At 40.4% G+C, this 22,478-nt stretch overlaps 1 protein-coding gene across 1 annotated transcript in view; it reads left to right on the forward strand.

Annotated features, from left to right (window-relative positions):
• The window catches only part of LOC124301596 (uncharacterized), a 120,163-nt gene that overhangs the window by 42,078 nt on the left and 55,607 nt on the right, over positions 1-22,478 (forward strand). Inside the window, exon 2 of the mRNA XM_046756857.1 lies at positions 539-2,443. Within this exon, the coding sequence (XP_046612813.1) occupies positions 1,106-2,443 (1,338 nt within the window). The 5' untranslated portion in view covers positions 539-1,105. The remainder of the gene's footprint in view (positions 1-538; positions 2,444-22,478) is intronic.

A 22,478-nucleotide genomic window follows, 5' to 3' on the forward strand; every position in this document is an offset into this window, starting at 1 on the left:
CTCGCGCCGTAACTACCAACATCCGCACGATTAACGAAAGCTTGATTGCACGCGGCATTTCATAGTCGCACCGCATCATCGTTACATACCATAATTAATTAATTTACTTGCCTCGTCGAGAAATTATGCTTCATCCTGCACATATACGAACGCCGTAACTTAGCAGGATCTCTCATGTTTTATTTGTCGTGTTAGATTTAAGTCGCGCGTAAAGCTACGCATATGTATATATATATATATATATATATATATATATATGTGTGCGTATATGTATATATATATACACACACACAAGTATTACGTTACATCCATTATTCGGTCATTCACATCATTGCTGCAGCGTTATTTCAATCTGATTTTATTTTATTTTCATTTTTTTTCTCTTTTTTTTCTTCATTTTACTCTGTTTCACTAGCTGGTTTTTATTTTCAATTTTACTGTTTCTCTCTCTTGCTCTCGCTCTTTCTTGCTGCATAAGTTTCTTACTGATTATTTTTAGTTTCACTGTCCCTACCCTTGTTCCTGGTTTCTGTTACAGATTAGGAGCGACATGGGTTCGACTGTTGTCTGAAAAAAAAAAAAAAAAAAATGTATATATACATGTAGGTATATACAAAAAATACAGAAAATCAATAAAACACAACGAAAAAGATCCGTCCTCGAAGCACTGCCAATGTAGCGAATTAATAAGAAATGCAATGCAAGAAACAAAAACGAAATTATGCTAGATAGAAAAATTAAGAAGAAAAAAGAAAACAGTGAAAAATAGAATCATTGTTTTCGTAATCGTTATCATGGTGGAAAAATGTGTCGTCAAATCGAGGGTGACGAATTCGGTGTAACTAGAGAGTTTGAAGCACCGGTGGATAGATGTCAATGATGAAAACACGAACGTTGTTTGATGAAAATTGTTAGATCAGCTGACCAAAGAGAAACATATATATATATATAAAAAAAAAAAAAAAAATTAAACAAAACAAAATTGAAAGCTACCAGCAACACAAGTAACAAAAATACTGCGGGCATAGATGATTGCTGGTAGAAAAAACGCCGTCACCATCAACGTCATTTTCACTCCGATCATAGACGCCGTTAGAAGAAGACCATGCTGGGAGTGAGCCAGCCGAGTAACCCGCCCTCGAGCCTCAGGCACTCGGCCAGTTTCTCATGCCTGCAGCGTGGGGGTGCCGGTGGAGAGGGTCACAGGGCGAGGACGTCGACGCTGCCGCAGCAACCGAACCCCCAGCACAGTTTGGGGGTCACATTGGGGTCACAGGGGTACGTGGTAGGCACGAAGGGGGATGCGGGCGAGGACCGAGTCCTGCAGCTGGATTCAAACGACTACGGTTTCGCGCGCACGCGTCCGCGGCTGCGCAGTACGACGGGAGTCCTTTACGAGGAGGAGGGGGGGGCCGGTAGCTTCAGAGAGACGTTGCAGAGGGCGCGAGAGCGCGAGCTCGAGGCTACGCCGGCAAAGGGGCGCGAGTACGGGAAGAATTTTGGGACTAACAACCCACTCCGCGGTGCTCTTAATCTCCTGACAACGTCGACCTCGTCCTGGTGGAAGTTCAGGCCCCGGGACGAGGCCCTACCGACCCCGGAACGGAAGTGGTCCAGCTCGACGAGCTCCACCCCCAACGACCGTGGCGACCGGAAGTGGTCAGCGAGCTCAGCCGTACCCACACCGTCCGTCGCTTCACCTGGTAACGAGCGGAAGTGGGCGGCAGGAACTGGTGTCTCAGCCTCCTCGGGCTCCGCCAGTCAGGACCGCCGATGGCGCTCTCTTGGCGCGTTGCTCCGGACCCCCGTCCAAGGCCCCATCCACTCGGGACTCGCGCCTGAGGCCCCGAGCTCCGCCCCACGCGCCAGGGCTGCCACACGCACCGTACAGCCTCAGGGTTCCCACTCAGCCCGCGCCTCGCGCACGGGCCGCGAGCTCTATCGCGAGAGCTGTGAGCTCGTCGCGCCCTCTAGCGAGCGTTCGCGCGTCAGTCGACGATTGTACCAGGATCCTCCAGGGGCGGAGGATGAGTCTGGGGCCCGCGCTAATCGCGCCCAGAGCTTTTACCTTCTCGACGATTTCCTCAGGCCTCAGCCCGCCGGGCCCACCTCGCTTTCGCACTCTTTTACCTCGTCTTCGGGCTCTTACGCACACCAGAACGGCACCCTCAGGGCGCCCGATATACCCAAAAATGGAACACAGATCACCCTTGCCGCCAGCGTTGTCTCCAACGGCACACCACCCAGAAGACACAACTCGAGCTCTGACAGCCTCGAGGTTGCCACCAGTCCCCTACCACCCCCCGTTCCACCACCACCGCCGCAGATTCTCACTGCCAAGGAGTGGCGCGATAACAGGAGCGACGGAGTCACCAGGGAGAAGGAACTATGCCCTTGCAGGATGTGCAGGAACGCAAGACACCAGAAGTCGGTTAACGAGGAGGTGAGTCCTTTTCGTTTTGACGTTTCTCATTTTTCGTTGGCCGGTTTTAATCTTCTGAAATTTTTTCCCCTCACGCCAATTATTTTATCCTGAAGGATACTGATGCTCGAACAAAATTGTCCGAACTTTTCTGAACTCACCTGTACAGTCGAATTTTTAGTGAAATTTTTGCCGTCAGAACAGTTCCGAGCTTGTCTTGAGTACCGGATAATAAGCTGGTGAACGGTTTTGGTTCAAGTGAGAAGCCAGCGAGCAGGAAGTTATAAAAATTTCTTTTTCAGTTCACGATTCACGGGTTAAAATTTTCTTCCGCGTCAAGAGGCCTGAGTTTTAATTGAATCATTGGCTTTATCCAAATGTGTCACTAAGCTTTTTGTCTCCAAACGTTGAATTTATAAAATTTTTTTACCCGACTGTACATCCGACAGATCTACAACCTGGTAAATTAAACGAGTAAACATTATCCTAGAGGGGTTGGATTCTTCGTGAGGGTAAAACCAGCGTCGTTTCCATATTGGGAATGTTATAGTTTTGCGGTGTATACATCGTCTAAAACGAGGTTAAAATTATACCGTAACTTTGCCAACCTTTGTGTACATGTATCCGCGTATAATATGCATAAAAATTTCTCTGAAGTTAAGAATTAAGATCCCAATTATGCGATAGCGTGTAGCCTCGTATCGCACATAACATACGGCCAGCTACGTACAGCTAAACACATACACAGATACTAAAAATACATAGATACGCTTTGAACGCTCTCACACGATCAGGGCACACTCCATATTACACTTTATGTTTCGTCACGGTGTCACGCAGTCACGGAGTTATTACCCAAGTTCGGTATACACATACCTGTATCGACACCCACATGTATACACATATATACACATCACGTGCGCAAAGTCGTGAAAATTTTTTCCACACGAGAATTTCTACCCCCTTTATAACGTAACGCTTGAAAGCGACATTGGGCACCAAAAAACAGGAGAAAAAGAGAACGAGCAAAACTTTTTGACTTGACCTTTTCTATTTCACGCGAAACGACTTTTTGAAAGTAATACTGTTTCTCTCGGCGGTTTTGCCAGGTAATTTTTACCTATTTTTCGTACCAGGGACTTCCTTAACCCTGTAATAGGGACACCTTGTATACCTAACGCTCGGTAAAGTTCCGTTGCTACTTCGCAGGGGCGGTTATATCTACTCGAACAATCTTTGACCGGTCCGTACCGATGCTGAGACTCCTCGATCGGTGTGTGTGCTTTTACCTGGATCGTGCATCGGTATGCGTATTCTCGACTTAGTATATGGATTCGGGCCGTACCTTGTATACTTACTGGCGAGAGTGGTTGTGTGGCCGTGGTGGGTAAGGCTGTGGCTATGCAGTGTGGCCGGCATACTCATTGGTCGCTAGTTCAGTCCAGAATACAGACAAACCCTGATCTTGATCGGTCATCGGCTCTTCCAGATCACCGGATGATCGCGAAGGGTTCATTTCACTAAATCATTCTCATTATGGTTGGAAACTTGAAATATTTAAGAAGTCACCGGATTGGCATGTCCTTTGTCTTTATAAGCAGTCGTTCGAATCCGATAAAAACTTCACTAAAACATCGAGACCGATTCAAACCATTACAGTATCTTCAGAGGCTTAGTTTGTGCAACGAAATAACAGTCTTTTGAACTGTTGAGAGGTCGATTGATCCTGGTTGGAAGGTTGATTTTCCTCTGCTGGAATTGCGGATGGCAAAGTCACTCAATCAGATTGGTCATACCATGGCTTTTGTAGCAAGCAGAAAGTGCGATTGTTTTTTTTTGTTGATACGAAAATCGCTGTGCTGTCTACTTTTGAGAGCAATCCAGTTTTAAGTACTGTTTTGTTTCTTCTATTTCGTCACGTTTTCGTCCTCCTAAAATTCCGGCTGATTTTATGTTGGAAAACAAGTATTTCTCTTTGAGCATTTCCGGCTTAGAAATCCCGTTGAACCTATAATCGTGGAAACTCAGTAGTAGCAACATGACCGGCAGCTCGAGTGTGCAGCGTCTATTTCTGATGCAGCCCCCATGCGTGGATGCACGCCACGTCGTTGTCGCCCGAGTTGATCCCCGCTTTGAATTTTCTCGTGTCCAAAAATAGTTGGCAAATAGGACAAAAACGCTTCGCCCGTTCCTCGCAAGCGGCGACAACGCTTCGAGGCTTCGGAGGCAGGGAGAAGGAGGGCTCGAAAACGAACGGTACCTGGTTAAATGCACTACCGGAGATGAACGAGGAGGTGGGCAACCAGGGCCAGCATTCAACGGCCGCCCGGGCGGATCGCGCTCAAGGATTTTCCTCAGTTCGCTTCGCTTTATCTATTGGAGTTCAGATCACTCGCCAGTTTCGTCTCGCGTTGCAGCAACAGCAGCGAGCTGGCAAAGTAACGAGTTGCACCGCTCGAGCTTTGACCTTATGGATTTCTGCCCCCGCCCCTTCCCGTCGCCTAGTCCACCTTCAAACTTCCGACGAACCTTCACTTCTTTGTCAGAATACCTCTGTATGCCTCTTGGCTGTTATGAATAGCGGTAGACAGTCACCGGTCGGCACCGCTGTCTCAGAATACGTTCTGTTACCTACTCCCATCAATCGTACCCGAGTACCCACTATTCCGTCTGGGTGTCCAGTCGTCGTGGAATTTGACTCTCTAACCCGGAAATTTATTCAGGGAATTCTATTCATCTGCATTTGGGAGGTTAACTCGTCGGAATTGGTCGGTGCTAATTCACTCTCCAACACTCACGCGGAGAGATACTTACTCGCACTGGAGAACTTTGAACCGAATATGGCACTGGCTGATTCAAAGATCAGTCACTCAAAATGCACCTCAATGAGTTACTCAGATTAATCTTTTCAAAAATTGCCACTCCTCGTGATGTAAGAGGTTTCACTTGTGATGGTGAATAGTCATTGAGCTTTTTATACCTCTTCTTCTTTGTCTCTTTGTTATCTGTTTCTTCAGTGGATTTTCGATTCTTTAATTGTCTAGGCCTGGGATCGTCATCGGATTTACAACTTGACACTGATCTGTATCAATGTTGTGGAATACAAAGAAAATCTAATGTCACTAATCTTCTTCTTTCTAGATTTTGCATCGTGTTTCTTTATGGTGGACATTTATCGTTAGTTCTCTAATGATAAGAGTCTGAAATTGGAATTGGGACTGGTTCCTCATCCTTTTTTGCTTCTCATTCTATGCTAGAATTCGGTTTCTTCTTCATAGTGTCTATTTCCTCACAATCAGTGGTTTCCATGTTCTTAGATAACGTGAATCTGTAAATGTGATAAATATCGTAACAAAGATTCGCATCTTGCGCTTCTTCCGAATCTCATCCTCTTCCATATTCAATATCCATTCCTCGTCCTCCTTGACCATCATTTTTCTGGTAGCAGGATCGAGTACCTGCGCTGCAGATCGTTGGTCTCACGAGTCAGCCGTTAACTGTACCCAGTACCACCACAATCAAGCTCTCGGAGGTATAGACGCCGAGATTATCACTCGGTCATGACTTCGGAAATATTCGCAAGTACGTACAGAGTATAGATAGACGAGAATACGCGGCTGCAACCTTTCGCAGAGTCAGTTCGTTGCGGCCTCCCATCCTCACCTCGTCCATCCCGACAGGGGCCCAGGAGCTGCTTGCTGTACGACCTGTCGAGACGTGCAGCTCGGTTAAATGGGGGGGGGGGGGGGGGGGGGATGAAGCTAGTCAGGTGGGGGTCGTAGAGCGACGCTGGCGCTCCCTGATGGTTCCAATCAGACAGGAATCTATATTGTCGACTACTGAGCGAGGAAAACGAGAAGAAATTGTGTCCGCTTCGTGGCTCGCTAGAACCGTTCATTGCCGACATGCGCCACATTCTACTGCTGGAGAATATTTGTTAACTCACTTAATAGATGGCGACAGTTATGGTTAGGCGTGGAGTTCCTTCCTTAAAAGCTTTGTCGAGTATCAGGGATTTTAGATTGGATTGCTTAATGGATGGATTTATAGGATTCAAAGTTCGAAGATGAGAATTAGTGATTGTTGACTCTTTCCTATTTTCGTTTCTATTTTCTATTTTCGACGTAATCGAAAATTAACTCTACTGAGGATTTCAATTTTGGTTCGTTTTTCAAATTTTTACACTTTTCAAAATCTGTTCGTCCAGTTGATGAATAAAAGTTTTCAATTGTTTTTGTGTTTTCAAAATATTCCTGACAGACGAAATCTTATAGCGTAACTACATTTCACTCTTTGAATAATCATATTTGACAATCAGATTAATAATAAAGACAGAAGAAAAACGAGATTCTCAAATTTTCGAATTTCTGGATGAAAGTGAATAGTATTATAAAAATTTTGGAGATCTTTAAGTATTGAAATTTTTCACAGAGTTTCACAATTCATGTATAATTTGTATTTCAAAGTAGCTGAGGTATAAAGTTTAAAATCTTATATCTGAAAAACAGGTGAAGAATTAAGTTTAATTACTCTCATCCGAAAAAATTTTGGTGAATAAATCCATCGAATAGTATTGCTGTAAAAAATAAGAACAGTTCAACATTTTTCAAATGAATAATGATCTCCACTATGTTCACTCGAGTTCAGTTAGAAATTCTCAAAAATGTATAAAAATTATTTAGACACACAGGTCTGGCGTTTTTGATCTCGTCGAAGCTTTTTAAAATTCAATGAGTACAGTGGAGTGTGACGAAAAAATTTAAATGTATTAATTCCACGCTACCGCATGTAAGACGCTTCAGCAAATTATCCGCGGTACCTGAGCAGCAAAATCGTAGCATCCCTACACGTTAAGTATCGCGATGCAATGGCGAATCTATGCTCTGCTCCTACAAGGTGGGTAGTGGAGACACGGGTACCGTCGTATCGACCGTATCGAAGCACGAGAGCACGCCCTACGCCCGATCCGATGTGCACGCATCGTTATTTCTGCAACAGTCTGTGTAATTTACAGTAAAACGGAGTGCGTTTCTTGTTTAAATACGAAAAACCCATAATGCGCACGAATGAAAGACAAGAACAATATTCAGAAAGTAATAATAACCATAACGATTGGGGAGGAGATCATTTATTTTCTATAAAAAAAAAAAATACGATTTTACTGTATTGTATGTACGTCAGGTCTGTGGCATTGTAATACCATTCGGTTTTGAATTCGTTACGCTTCCCGCCGGCGCGAATTTTGAATCGTGCTTGTGACTAAATGAAGCGTTCGTGTCCAAAACCTTTTCTGCTTCACAAGTACCGGCTCGAATCGCAAGCCAAAGGCGTGATCATCCATCTCTAGGATTCCGACCTGCCTCAACTACTGATCGCATCTTCGCTCGAGGTTACAACCTGTCAATAAATACGAGTGGATACCATTTTCATGCATCCAACTACTGTCAATCTTATTGCCGCTGTGTTTCGGTATTTTTTTAACCACTTTGATTATAGCATCTCAACGTCAATTCAAAACCTTCAACTTTCTTTTCTCACGTTTCAGAGTTTGACCGTAAAAATTGACTGGATACATGGTGTGGATTTAAAAAGAATGCACATATTGTCACGCGATATTTTGAGATTTGCTTGTAACCCTCTGCAGAATCTTTGAATCCCAAGCATATACAGTGTATTAAAAAACACAAACATTCACGTATTAAGTGATCATGAATTCAATTAATACCGACTTCAACAGTATCCGTGTTTAGGAATTTTTATTATCAGATCGGGATTCTGCGACCAAAATTCTACAAGAGCCATTTTTGCTAGTTCAGAATCATTATCCAGGTTCTGGACCACCGCAGGTATAAAATTTTCGAATCCATGGTCCACGACGTAATATAACGATACGTAGTATGTAAGACTCCGATGATTGTTTTTGCATCGCAATAAATCTGCAGGAGGGAGGGGGGAGGGGTGGGTAAAACTCGTCTGCATCGAAATAGTTGAAGAAGAAAAGAAGCTAGCAGGAAAAAAGGGAAGTTATGGATTCGTTACCCCGATATTACTGCTCCACCGTTCGGAGGGGTGGGAAATGGATGGGGTAGTTTGCGTGGGGATTCTACATCGCTGCATTAGACCCATCCATGATCCACACAAACGTGTCCGCCGACAACGAACGCCATTGCCATCATCTCCTGTAGTACCACCCCTTGACCCCCCTACCATCGGTTTGGTTCTGTTCCCGCGGAGTTTGGTCCCAAGGTGCATAGGACGCGAACACAGACGCAGACCCACACCGAGAAGTCGAGGATAGTCAGACATGCGCGCGAATTCCCGCCTTCACTTTGGGGCTGGTGGGCGCGGGGTGCAGGGCACTACCTCCTATTGATCCCGGCGCCCCTCAGTCCCCAGCATGGCCGACACCCCCTAGGTTATCACACACAGAATCACAGAATCGCGAGGCACTGCTGCTGCTGCTGCTGCTGCTGCTGCTGCTCCTGGTGCTACTGCTCCTGCCGCGAACGAGAGCGCCGGGGGTGGTGGGTGGATGGGTGGTAGCTGGTCCATCCGCCGAACCGTCAGTCGGTTTTGGCACCAGACTCAGACCGAGTCGGAGCGTCTCGGCTTCGGGGTTTGAAAATTCGATTAGGTGCAGTTGGGACTCGGGCTTCTTTCGAAGACGCGACTGATAACAGAGTCCACGAGAATTGGAAGCTGGAAAACGCGCTGCACAGACAACAACTACCGTTGACCTTTCATTGTCAGTGAAAGACGCGAAAGGGTGAAAAACGGTTTACCAGACGCAAGAAGGAAGCAAGGAAACTGAGAGGTTCAGAGTTCAGGTGTCATAGGGTATCTCAAAGGACAGTGATCTAACCCCTTAACCTTGCCCTCGATTAACCCGCTATCGGGAAGGGGACAATGAGCTGCCGATCAGTGCATTGAATACACTGTGTCAAGTGTACGGAGCTTGGTCGTTAGACTAGAATTGATGTTAGACACGCATACATTGGTACATTGAAGGTACTGTTGTCGCCGTTAATTAAGAAAGTTGACCAACTGGTGGATTGGAAAGAACTTATCGTTAGACTAGCTCTTTTTTGTTCCGTTTTTGGGGCTTCTAATATTCGTTTTTTTTTATTGGTTTTTTTTTTTTTTGGTATTTAATATTTTTCTGACCAAATTATTAATGTTTAAAAGTCTCGAAATGAGTGATTGTTAATTTGCCGTTGCGGGTTTCCGTACAGTTTCCTTTTATTAGACTTTGTTCTACCTTAGTATCGATTCAGACAGTACCTGATCAACCAAAATGCGTTCCAAAACTGACGAAAATCTCGTTATACTCTCTACACAATGAATAACAATGCTTCGAAATTTCAAGTTCTATGTGTTTCGCCGGTCCAGTCCTACGGTTTTGTATATCAGATCTACCTTTGATAACAGTTCAAGTGATAGATTGTTCGTTACAAATTACGATCGTACAGTGAAGAATAAAATAACCACTTCATGAAATTCTGCTGCCTTTTAAGTCGGGAACAAATTTCCGAACGACAGATCCTAAAAGTCCTATGACAGAGTGCATCAAGTTAGCGTACTAGCAGGTCAATTTGTTTGCTACCGTCCGTTAGACAGATTAGGTAATACAGGATCTGATCCGAGAAATCTGGTGCAAAATGAACAGACTGCGAACACCGGATTCTCATTTCATGCATGTGTCTAGAGATGTTGAAGAGGAATGTTTTCAAGTACTGTATAAGATGAGGGCTGAATTAGATTTCGTACTGGAATAGCAAGTTCTACATTCGAAATAGTGATGATTTTTGGTTAGCGTCTCTCGCTACGTGTTACAGCAAGGATAGATATTTCTGGAGAATTTTTTGCCTCTCATGATCCAGTCAAAGTCCTTTTTCGTTTAGGAATTCTTTCAGTTATCGATTATGTATATCACGCGAATGTTTTTTGACGTATCATGTTCGCGTTCGGAATCAATACACTGAAAGCCTTATCCAGATTCCACATTTGTCAGGATGAATGAACACGACGGTCTCTTTTGTCTTTGAATACGCCTCTATTCCTCTCTAGTTTTGCAGGCATAACGAAACGCGAGCAACGCGACTTTGTAATCTTTTAGGAGGCAAGATAATAATGAAAACAATCATCGCCATGGATGTCGTCGTTCGGAATTGCGTCGGGCGTTCAATGACCAAGCAATAACATCCGAGAGGGTTCATAGTTTTTTTCTTTTTTTTTTTTACGATCAACAAACCAGTCGTAATTCTCTCGGAGAGTCGTGTACGCGCAACTGATTCCGTACAATCAGATAAGACGTTAAGGTATTGACTCGCGAAAAAAATCTCTGAGGGGTCAGGTTAGGTTAGGTCGGAGTCTAGACGTAGCTACACGTCGACGAAGAACAGGCGTGTATGGTGCGCTGTCATCTCTGAGATACAGGAAAAAAAAATTCCCCGATCAATTATCGGGCTGTTTTATTTTCGGTCCAGACGCCTAGACGGTCTGTTCATCTTTTTTTTCTTCGCTCCTAATTGTGGCTGGTGATTTTGTGTAAACGTAACGATTTAGGCATGTGCGAAGGATAGATGCGGTAACGTGAACGAGGAGCCGAGAGCGTAATCAAAGAACGAGCCTAAATCAAACAAATCGAAATTCAATCAAAGGAACAATAACGAAAAATCAAATATACCTCAGGGACAATAAACTCGACAATCAAAACCTTGAACAGTGCGCGTAAACAGAATCTTGAGGAAGTTTGGTAGGCAATCCATCTTCCGACAGATTGAAAGAACTGTGAATGCCCGTGACCTCGACCAAAATCGCGATGATCGATTAGCGGTTTGATCGATCCGGCGTCTGAACTCATCACGGAACAACAGAGCGACACGTCGAGGTACGAGGTACCGGTTCATTAGTGGAAAGGAAAAAAAGAGCACCAAGAACCTGCAGGTGTGGTGTGGCAGTGTCCAAGAGCTGGTGGTGAGGAGCTGTAAAATGGACGCGTTGGAGCTTCAGGCAGCCCTGGTGAAGCTGGACCCGGCGACGACGGTTACGCCGTTAGGTTCTAACTTGAAGATACTTTCGCATGGTCGGATTCCCTTTGGGGTCGAGAACTTTGACGAAGGTGACGTAACGCTGAAGAACACTAAGCGAAACGGAGGTGGAACAGGAAACGGTCAGGATGACAATGCCGTTGGGGCGAAGAAGTGCGGTTTTGGGCTTGTCGGCGAGGTCAGGTGATGCCAACCTTGTTCCACCTTTCCTGGTGGTCCGCATTCCTTATATCACACCTACCCACCTCACAGGGGTGGAAAACATCACGGCAAATACCATCCTAAGGAGAGGAGACACCACCATCATCAGCACCATCATCATCAGCATCACCGAAGTCATGTGGTAAGCTTGGCGAGCCTTCTTCGTGTCTTTTATGATCTTTGGGAAGATGTTTGATTCTACTTCATGCTGGGAAATATATTTTGAACATTTGTTAAAACCGCATTTTTGAGGTCGAGCAATAAATAAGCCTCTGATTGTCATTAGTCATCGATTAGATAATGTTCAGTTGCTATTTGTGGAAAGCAATCCGTTTCCTGGTATGGGATAGAAGTTTGCAAAGTTTTCTAACGACGGTTTTGATGTTTGGTCACGCGTTTAACACTGTTTGGTGGTAATTGATCGGAGATGACTCCCTCATAGGCCTAGAAAAGAAGGTTATCGAAGTAGAGCAACCGTTAAGTCGTCTTTGGATTCTGAATTTACAACTCTTTGCTGTTTATTGGAAGAGGATAACACTTTTTTGGGAGTCGAACAACTACGTTATTAGTACTTACTGTTACTTTTTCACATCAACTATTAGTCGGAAACACACTCAGAGGTGGTTTTTTGAGAAAGGATAACAACCTTCGTACCGTCTAGTACAAAATTCAACATGTTTCGGTATCAATTCTCAATCCATAAGACGCTCATTTGCTTCAAATCGAGACTTTTCAAATAGAATAAAATTGTTTTAGATACATGGTGCTAGATTCAACACTGTTTGATGTCAGTTGTCAGAGAGCGGCGCTTCTTAAGATCTAAAAAGCGAAATTTTTTAGGTCGTATAACACTTTCCTCGAACACTATACCGTGTCAATTAACACCAAACGATGTTGAATCTAACTTTCAACAGACTAAATGACACCACGAGAATATCTTTCACAGTGTCAATTTCAAAATACCGGATCGTAGCACAGTATTTAACACTCTTCGACGATATTCAAAAACCAAGAATATCGTGTCAACAAATTTTTATCGTCAAAAAGAACTATTTCCTCACTGCGAAGTAAATTTTTCACGTAAGTTATATCGACAGAAGGTAATTGTGGAGGAGAGCAGATAAAACGCATAAAAATAATCCTAGGAGCCTAATCGAGTAATAGAATTATCCAGTCTAGTTCTCTGATTCACGTGTTGCTAACACGTGACGACTGGGACGGCGGAAAAAACGTGACTCGCTTATATCGAGAGCTTAGCTTCCGGTGAGCAGTAGCGTCATATTAAACTATGTTCGTGTTCAAGACTCGAATAACCTCTTTTCCAGAAAGGATTGACGAAATTATCGCAGTAGCGTGTAACGTTAATTTTTACCCGAAAAAAATAATAATCGACGTACTTACTTTACGGCGAATGAAAGCAAAACGATTGTTAAACGAATGAAAGTACTTTATGTTTACATCGTGACGAATGTGCAAGTGTCTTTGTTGTATTCATAAATGAATAAAAATTTCCTCGTATTACTTACCATACACAGCGATAATATTCTACATGTGTATATATATATATATGAAAATACCAGTTATCCGCATGTTTTTACCGCTCAAGTAAAGGTTTCCGGTAATTATTGAGAAACGAGTTTCGACTTACGCTCTTTATAACGATGCACCGCATCGCTTCGGTTTTTCCATCCGATACCTACAAACGTGCGTTCGGAAATAAATGAAAAAAAAAACCAAAAAAAAAAAAAAAGAATAAAAACAAACACATGCCAATTCCACCGCAGTCAAAGGTTCGTCCGGTTTTTATTCCTGCAGGCTATAAGTGTACGAGTGTTCGCATTTGACGTATGTATAACGTACGATTGCGAATTTCTTTCTTGTCGTTTTTTTTTTTTTTTTTTTTTGTTTTGCTTGAGGGCTATTTCGCCCGTTTAAAAGAGAGAAAAAATACGTGCGTATTTTTTATTTTTTTTTTATTCCAATTTTGTTCCCTTGTATTCTTTACTTTCCGATCCACGACTCGCGTTGTTCACGCAATTCTCACCGTGTTCCCAATTTTTGCATATCAAACGCAAATGGTACCTACGCGGCTTTTGACATATTGTGTGTTAGCGGTGGCAGGATGTGCGTGACCGTAACGATTTCCACTTAAAACCATCGTCTTTGCTTCGGTTTTTACGGTGTGTAGTGTGGGTGATCTGAAATGCGAATTCATATGTGTGGTGCAAAAGGGATATTGCGGTCGTTGACGTGTTTCCGATTCCGCGATTCTTTAGCGACAATATGTGATTTGAAAACCACGTTATAATGTACTTCTTTATTGTCCGGTGAAAAACACTAGACACGATTAGTTCTCGTGGAGGAGAAAATAGCGGAAAAACAAGCAAGCCGAGGTGCAAAAATGAAGGTAAACGTAAACTCGAGAAACATAAATTTTCTTATAATTTATCTAGTTATACATAAAAAGACGTAACCATTTTGCGCTATCGTCGATCTTTTTTGGTTATTGCAACGCAAAATCATCTTCTGAGGCTTACTCTACTTTTTTAGCTAAACAAGGCTTTAACGTCAATTTATTCTTGCACAAGCATTAAGTTTTCGCAACAGTCGCAAGAAAATATAGTAACAGTGACTTGAATGAGAAAGAATAGCAACGGATAATAGACTTTCCGGTAACGGCTAGAAAACTAATTTTCATTTTCGTACCTAGAACAATATTTTTCGATTGTGGTAAAAAATGACAATAGTTGAGGACTGAGCGGTAACTGGAACTAAAAATTTCTCTCGGTATATGCTGGAACAGGTGGAAATTGCACGGATGCATGCATCGCTTGAAAAGGCCTGAGAACAAGCAGTTAACCTCAACATTAGCTCAGCGTCGAGTAATGAAACTTTAAGGATGAAACGCACGATGCGCACACGCCTCGAGTTTCCGTTCCGCTGTCAAGGCTGCAGACTCTCGTCGGAGCAGTGCATTTGCGTTTTTGTACAACTCGCTGCAGGGTTTTAATTAATATTAATAACCCTCGACGAGGCAAAACTATACAGCTGCGTTGGAAAGGTGACGTCCCCTAGGATACTCGATGTTATAACTTGTACGCCCTGATGTCCAGGTCCAGGGTCGAGTCTTCCACCCTCTGGGAGGGGGGCGTACAGGTATGAAAGAGAGGGAGGGAGAGGAAAATGAGGGAAATAAAACTGACCCGTACCGTACGGTGCTTCGCTTCGCTTGACTAACGCGAATAACGATAATAATGTGACAGAACCATGCGGGGATATAATGCTTTTGTGTTTATTCTTTCTCCCGGTTTTCCTTGTCGTAAGTTTTACGGTTGAAAAAGCATTTCGGAACCGACTGCCAGAATTTTTTTTTCTGGTGAAAAACCAAACCTGTTTAAAAATTTTAAATTCAATTCTACGTAGAAAGAAAATTCTCTAATTCTCTCTATTTTTTTTACAAGTCAAAATACTCCGTAATTATCTGAGCAGCCTGAGAAATTCTTACAATTAGATCAGAAGCACTCGTTAATTTCTGATTACCTTTATTTTCGATTTATGTTCTCTGTTTTGTATTTTGGTAAAGAAGTACGAGTTTGATAGCGTAAAGTTCATAGATGGCAAGCATATATCTGGTTCGAGTCTTGTTTTATATATCTTGTGTCAAATGTTCATATCTGTTATGTTTTTTTTTTTTACATATATGTCATGGAGAGTACACTGAGGAAAATTTCATTTGTTACAGTAACTAGAAAAATTCAGTAAAACAGGTATCGTTAAAAAAACTTTGTGAATGTTCTTGGAATTACGAAAAACGAGGTACGCGTAACGATTTTGCGCTATCGCCGATCCTTTTTTGGTTATTGCAACGCAAAATTAGTTTGTGAGGTTTGCTCTACTTTTTTAGTTGAACAAGGCTTTAACTTCAATTTGTTTTTGCACAAGCATTAAATTTTCGCAACAGTTGCAAGAAAATATAGCAACAGTATAGTAACAGTAACAGGATACTAGACTTTCCTGTATCAGCTAGAAAACTAATTTTGGTAAAAAATGAAAATATTTAAGGACTGACCGGTAACGGGAACTAAAAATTTCTCTCAGTGTTCCATTCGTTATACACCGGAGTTGTCCTTAGGAGGCTAATCGCTCCAGGACATTCTTAAGTAAATATCTTTCTCTCTTTCTTTCAAAAAACGTTAAAATAAAAAAATAATAATAAACGAACATAACATTGTATACGATAAATCTCGATTATTGATAGGAACTCGTGATTATGAGTGCGTAAATTTTTTTATAATTTCTTACCATAACACAATGTGAGAATATCGATGATTAATAATGAAAATTGAAGTGAAAAAAATTTCAACCCTTCCACGAAATGGGTACCAAAATTCAATGAAAATCGTTGATCCAGCGTCTGGCGATGATGAATCTTGTCTCTAAGGAATCGCTTTGAAAATCGTTAACTTTCTAGCCTCGGTTATATTACGCAAATATTCGTACGAAAACACATCGAAGGTTCTACAGCGGAGGATGCATCCAAGGCTGAATGGGCGATGATCATCTGCCAATTCGCATCTCTCTTAAAAATACTGTAAGCGGTAGAAAGTGGAGGACACGGAATTGAAGAGACTGAAAGGAATTAGCAAGTTGGTTTCGCGTAGCGACCGAACGTCTCTCTCGACACGTAGATCAGAATTTTCAAAGCCGATCAAGTCGGAGACGTTGAAAAGGCAGAGAACCAGGGCGATTCTGAATTGTAACGATGCATCCTCAGGAAAAGTAGTTATTTTGAAACTTTAGGATTATTAACCTGAAATTTATCAAATCGTTGATACACACTGAGAGAAATTTTTAGTTCCGGTTACCGCTCGCTCAGTGCTTGACTGTTTTCCATTTTTTACCAAAATCGAAAAATATACTTCCAGGTAGAAAATGAAAATTAGTTTCCTAGCTCTTATCGGAAATTCTATTATCCGTTACTATTCTTTCTCATTACGATCGCTGTTGCTATATTTTCTTGCAACTGTTGTGAAAATTTAATGTTCAAACAGTTTTTACAACGATACCTGTTTTATTGAATATTTCTAGTTACCGTAACAAATGAAATTTTTCTCAGTGCGGCATTAAAAAACTCAGACTTCGTAAATTCAATTTTTTCGCTTATTCGAAATGGTGATTTTTTCTTTCAACCTTTCGATACATCGACGTTACCAACTTCATGCCTCGTGACTCTGACCCTGCCGCATTATATCCGCGTGTCGATGTCTCGCTTACATCGGCAATGGCACGTACATTTTACACGATCCGTGTATTTATGTACATACATTTGTAGAAACTGCGTACCTATCTAGGAATACAAATTACCCCAATTTAATGAGAGGATGAAGTTGGTCACGTTGCTGTAACGATGAGTGTGTTCAAGAAAAAATCCCACTTCGCATGTTAGGAATGTCCGAGATTTTGGTTGATCATTACAAAAACAAAACATACTTTGATTTTGAAAACCAATTTCTTCCAAAGGTCATTTTTAAATTGCCCAGTAATGATTAATCAGCCTGAGGTTTCGTTTCGAAATTACGAAATTCGCTAATTTTTCGTCGACGAAAAATTCTATCTCAAACATTTTTAACGAGACGAAAGAAAAGAGATTTATTAACAGAAATTTTTGAAAATTGCTAAATTTTTGCAGATAAAAAAAAAAAAAAAAAAAAAAACGAACAAGAGATAATGCAAAATGGAAATAACGCGAATAAACAAGACTCGAATATTCGAGATATTCACTTGAGACGATCACCAAGCGCAGACTTTCACTGTTTACTTAACAATCGTTGAAAGCACGAGTGTATAATATATATCTGTATGTATGTTTTTATACTTAAGTATACATAAGATATAATTTGCATTTATAACAAGCAGATATTGACTTTTTCCTACGAAGAAATTCGTGCTCGTAGAGATTCACTGTAAAATGTTTCACGCGTCGATGCGTCGATTTTGGAAGTATCAATTATTCCTTTTCTTTTTATTAATACGGAAAAATTCCTAATTAAATAGAGCGAAGAAAGAGAAAAAAAAAAAAAAATCAACCGGTTTTTACCTTTTGTATACATTATGCAAATTTGAGGAGAATTTGTTCACAGAAAAAGAAAATGGAAAAAAAAGTCTGACGAACTATTTACTTATTTAGTATAAGACAAGAAGGAGAAAAATTATCGTAAAAAATACTCGAGCGATGTTTGAAATTTTGGATAAATCCTTTTTTTGAAACTTTCGAAGAATGTTGTTCTCATAAAACAAACCCCGATCGATCGTTTAATCAATTTTACGACTATCAACGGTATGTTTTTTAAACGCTTCCTTGATCGGCTGTTAGATGCAACAGGAAAATCAGCAGCAGCAGCAGCAGCAGCAGCATTAGCGAGCAAAGCGAGCGTTCGCCGTTAGGTTGGAATGTTAGTCGATGAATCCTCCGTCGTTCGCATTCTTGGTAATCGTCCAACTGGCAACTAGAACTTAGACGTTAAAACGCGGCGTCTCTCATTATCTAATTCTTAATCCGTACGCGTGTCGAACGTGTCTTAAGTAACGTTTAAATTGTCGAAGAAGGAAAGAACGAACGAAAGAAAGAAAGAAAGAAAGAGAGAGCGAGAGAGAGAGAGAGAGAGAGAGAGAAGGTTGAAGAAAAAGGGACAGAGAAACGCTGACTAACGTTAAGATGGAATTAAAACACGTAATCGGCATTTGTCACGCGGATACAATTCGCATCTTAATCGATTATGCATTCATTCTGCGTCTGACGTGTTACGCGAGAGATTTTTGCAAACTTCGCCTCGACCTCACTTTCACGATTTTATTCGAATCTATTTTACGAGACTTTAACCGGTTTTGCCAATTCGCCAAAAGATCGTTGAACGGGACACAAAGACGAATATAACGCTACTCGACTGACGCATCAAAAATTCTACTGGATCCGATTTTAATTATATTGTTTTTTTTTTTTTTTTTTTTTCTTAGTTTTGCGAATTACCGTGAAGTTTTTTTGGCGCAGGAAAAAGCTGCGGAACAATAACACAAAGAGGGTCTCCTTTTCGAGTGAATGTATTATAAGCCTAAACTTCGGTGGAAAATTATTTTTGAAAAATTTATTTACAGGGTTATGGAAAACGGTGAGTTTATATTAATGGAAACTTCTTTGTCCGGATGTTGTTATCTTATTTTTCTTACTCGAGAAATGAACCTTGTGCGAATTTTTCTTGTTTCTCGTTGATTTTTGCAAAATTCACGATCAGAGTTTAGATATCGACAGAGAAAAAAAAGAAATAAATAAAATAAAAAAAAAAAAAAAAAAGAAAAGGGACCAGAAGAATAAAAAAACGTTTTCAACATTTTTCGTTTTTATTCCAAACGAGTTAAAGATCGTTTTTAAAAGTATATAAACATATTTCAAGATTACAAGCTAAAGAAGTTCGGTTAATTCTTACGGTAAAAAATCTCGACTCTTGTTCGAATATTCTGATGAAATTTTTGCGAAGAATCAATAGCTCGTTTCGTTTCGCGACTGCAGAGGTACAAGAATGATGATAAAAAATTCTACGAAGAGTGAATCGAGCGTTTAGCCGAATAGCCGGAAATTCCTGAATACCGTCCAATTATGTGTGCAGAAAATTGGCGTGTAAAATCTCGCCTGCAGGCTGTCTGAATCGAATTTCTATAAATACGTGCCTCGATTACTCTATTATATTTATAAACATTTGTAACAAGGTGAAAGAATATACAGGACTTATCCATATAAAAAAGGCTTGTAAGTGTGTAAATTCGTACGTCGTTAATATATTCCGCGAACATGGAATCGATAGATTTTTCATTGATTTTTGAAAAAAACAAAACCATTTTTATTTTTAATTATTTATTTATTTCTTTTTATTTTTCACTCTCCCACGATAAATTTGTTTTTCAACGGTGTTTGTGCGACGCAATATGACTTTGTCGTGCTCTCCGTTCATTCGGTCTTTATTCGCAAATCGCATGTTTGCGTATGTACAACCTATATACTATTTACCATGCGAAATCAATTATTTGCACGTAAATACGCAGAACTGCATTGCTGCTTGGTATAACACGTTATAATATTGGCCGTTCTTCAGGCTTCAGGTTTTGTAGAGTTATAATCAAATATTATTGTGACGAAAGGAGAATTAATATTTCAATAATAACTAAACACACAAAAAAAAAAAAAAAAAAAGAGAAATTCTTTTTTGTCCTCCGAATATCTTACGCACATCTAATCGAAATATAGTTAAGGATGAGATAAAAAAAAAAAAAAAAAAAAATTTGATGAAAACTGTCTTCTTTGTATTGATTAAAGTTGTAAAATATTTGTGAGGAGAGAAAAATTGATATTTCGATGAGAATGTCATTGGGAATAATATGATTAAGGATGAGAAGAAAAATCGATGTAAAATGTTGTCAATTATGTAGATCATATAATGTATGGGGTATTCCACGTCTATTTGATCAGGGTCTGACCCTAAATCCTCTTGGATTTGGTCTGCGATTTTTGATATTTTGTGTTCCAAGTCTAAAATGCATTTGAATATTTTTTTTCAGATTTTTCCTACACACTCCGATGCACCCAGAACTTCTTAAATGGTGATAATTTGACAATGATTGCGAGTAGGCAAAAAAATCACGCAAATTCTGTGACAAAGACCAAAAAAATTTCAACCGCTTTGCGAGAAAAACGTAAATTATGAAGAAAAGGAAACTCCATTTTTCAAATATGTCGAAAACATCTCAAAGTCGTTTTTTTTTTTAGAAATTTTTCTCCGTCACAATCAACAAAATGGTGTTGACTTGGAAAAAAAGTATAGAATTTGGCCGATTTCTCGACAGTTTTCGGCAAAAAAAAAAAAAAAAAAAGCTTTCACACCAAGGTGAAGAATTTTTTGGAGAATGTTGCGTTCAAATTTGAGACTGATGGTCTGGCAAACTTTTCCATTCAGAGTACGCACTGTCTTGAAAAACCTCTTTAACGATACTACTGTTTTACTCAATTCTTCTAGCTACTACGACAAATGAAAATTTTTCACCACGACGATCCCTTGATAAGAATATTTTACCGACGTAGAACCGCGTCTGCAGCGGGGAACGACGAATGGCATTCGTCGTCGGGGGAAACGGTAAATTATACGTACATACATACTAGTCATATTATAATCGTCCGTGATGGCTCATCGTTCAGTGTTTCTCCGACCAGCCCGCAAGTAGTTTCACCTCCTAAGCGTGTATTTTCCGGTTCCACGCAATCTCTCCATATCTGTTGATGGGTATCGATGCAGTGCCTTAATCGCGACTCGACTAATTGAAGTGGGCATATAACACGTGTTTGTGAATTTATATCAAGTTATCGAACGCAGTATTAAATTAGAAAGTTAAAAGATTTGTCAAAGTTCGACTGCCTGCAACGATTTTTGACTTGAGAGAGAATTATTATTATTATACAAGGCACGATGATGATGATGATGAACTGTGCGAAACGATAAATCGAAATTCTTAGCACCATTATCGAAAGGATTTTATTTTACTTTCTATAATTTCGTAAATCGTGTGTGCAGTGATGTGTTTTATTTTCTTCTAAATCTATTCCAGCAAAATCAATCGAATTGAAAATTTTTCCGGGGATATAGAAATTAATTTATTCACATGTTATGCATAATCGTTTATACACGTGCGCTTATTTGTAATACCGCAAGTGAACGTAGAGGTAAATCCCTACTCTCGTCTGTATAATATACCGTTATAAAAATTGTTGGAAAAAGAAAAATCGCAATGAAAAGAGAGAAAGATATGGATGAAGATGAAAAAAAGAAGAAGAAGAAGAAAAAAAAAAAAAGAAATCGCACCGCAGCTGATTTGAATTTCAATCGGCACTTATCGTCGTTAAATTTCGTCTTATTCTTATTCTTCGTCTTCTTTTTATGAAATTTTTTCGCCGTTATCGCTCAGAGCGAAAAGAAAAAAAATTTTTGCAATTTAAATCGAATGATTGGATAAAGATACTTTTTATCGTCTGTCTGACAAAGAGACTTTTTCTCGCTGTTGGAAAATTTTACTCGTATCGATTGCGATTTTATAACGAAGTTATTTTTCCGTTTGTTGCGTTAGCCAGAGAACGTGCGTCGCTTTATCATCAGACTGCTGGGAAAAAAAAAAAAACATACGTTTTTAATGCTAATTTAGACATCGCCGGAAGAGATAAGAAGGATAAATAAATATTGCGCACTTGAATGTTGTTTTCTTTACTTTTGCTTTATTTTCAACCGTCGTAATCACGCTTTTAAATATTTATTTTTTCATTCGAACCATTTACCGTTTCGAAATCGACTCTGCGATATTCTTTCGTCTCTGATTTTCATTGAAGCGATTTTTCGAACGCGACTAGAACAAAAGTGCAATTTTGCAACACAATTGCATTATTGCGAAATATCGATTTACTGCAATTGTAAACTTTTGATTAAAATATATTTACACTCTAGAGTGAGCCAAAAAAACTAACCTATCGAATCTATGGTCTTAAAAGGACCTGTTTACTGAAAAAAAAAACTGCCCCTTTTGGAAAATTTTTAGCTTAATTTTAAAAGGTGTCGCTTATTCATTTGACGTATATTCATATGAAAAAATGAAGATACGGCAGTACAGATATCTAAATAGTATAGGAAATACTTTTTGCTCTTAACGAGCGATCCGTAAATTCTTCGGCTGTACCGAGACGTTGGCTTCTCCGTGTTATACGTGTAAAATACTCC

This window comes from Neodiprion virginianus, chromosome 3, assembly GCF_021901495.1.
Source record: "Neodiprion virginianus isolate iyNeoVirg1 chromosome 3, iyNeoVirg1.1, whole genome shotgun sequence".
Taxonomy (NCBI): domain Eukaryota; kingdom Metazoa; phylum Arthropoda; class Insecta; order Hymenoptera; family Diprionidae; genus Neodiprion; species Neodiprion virginianus.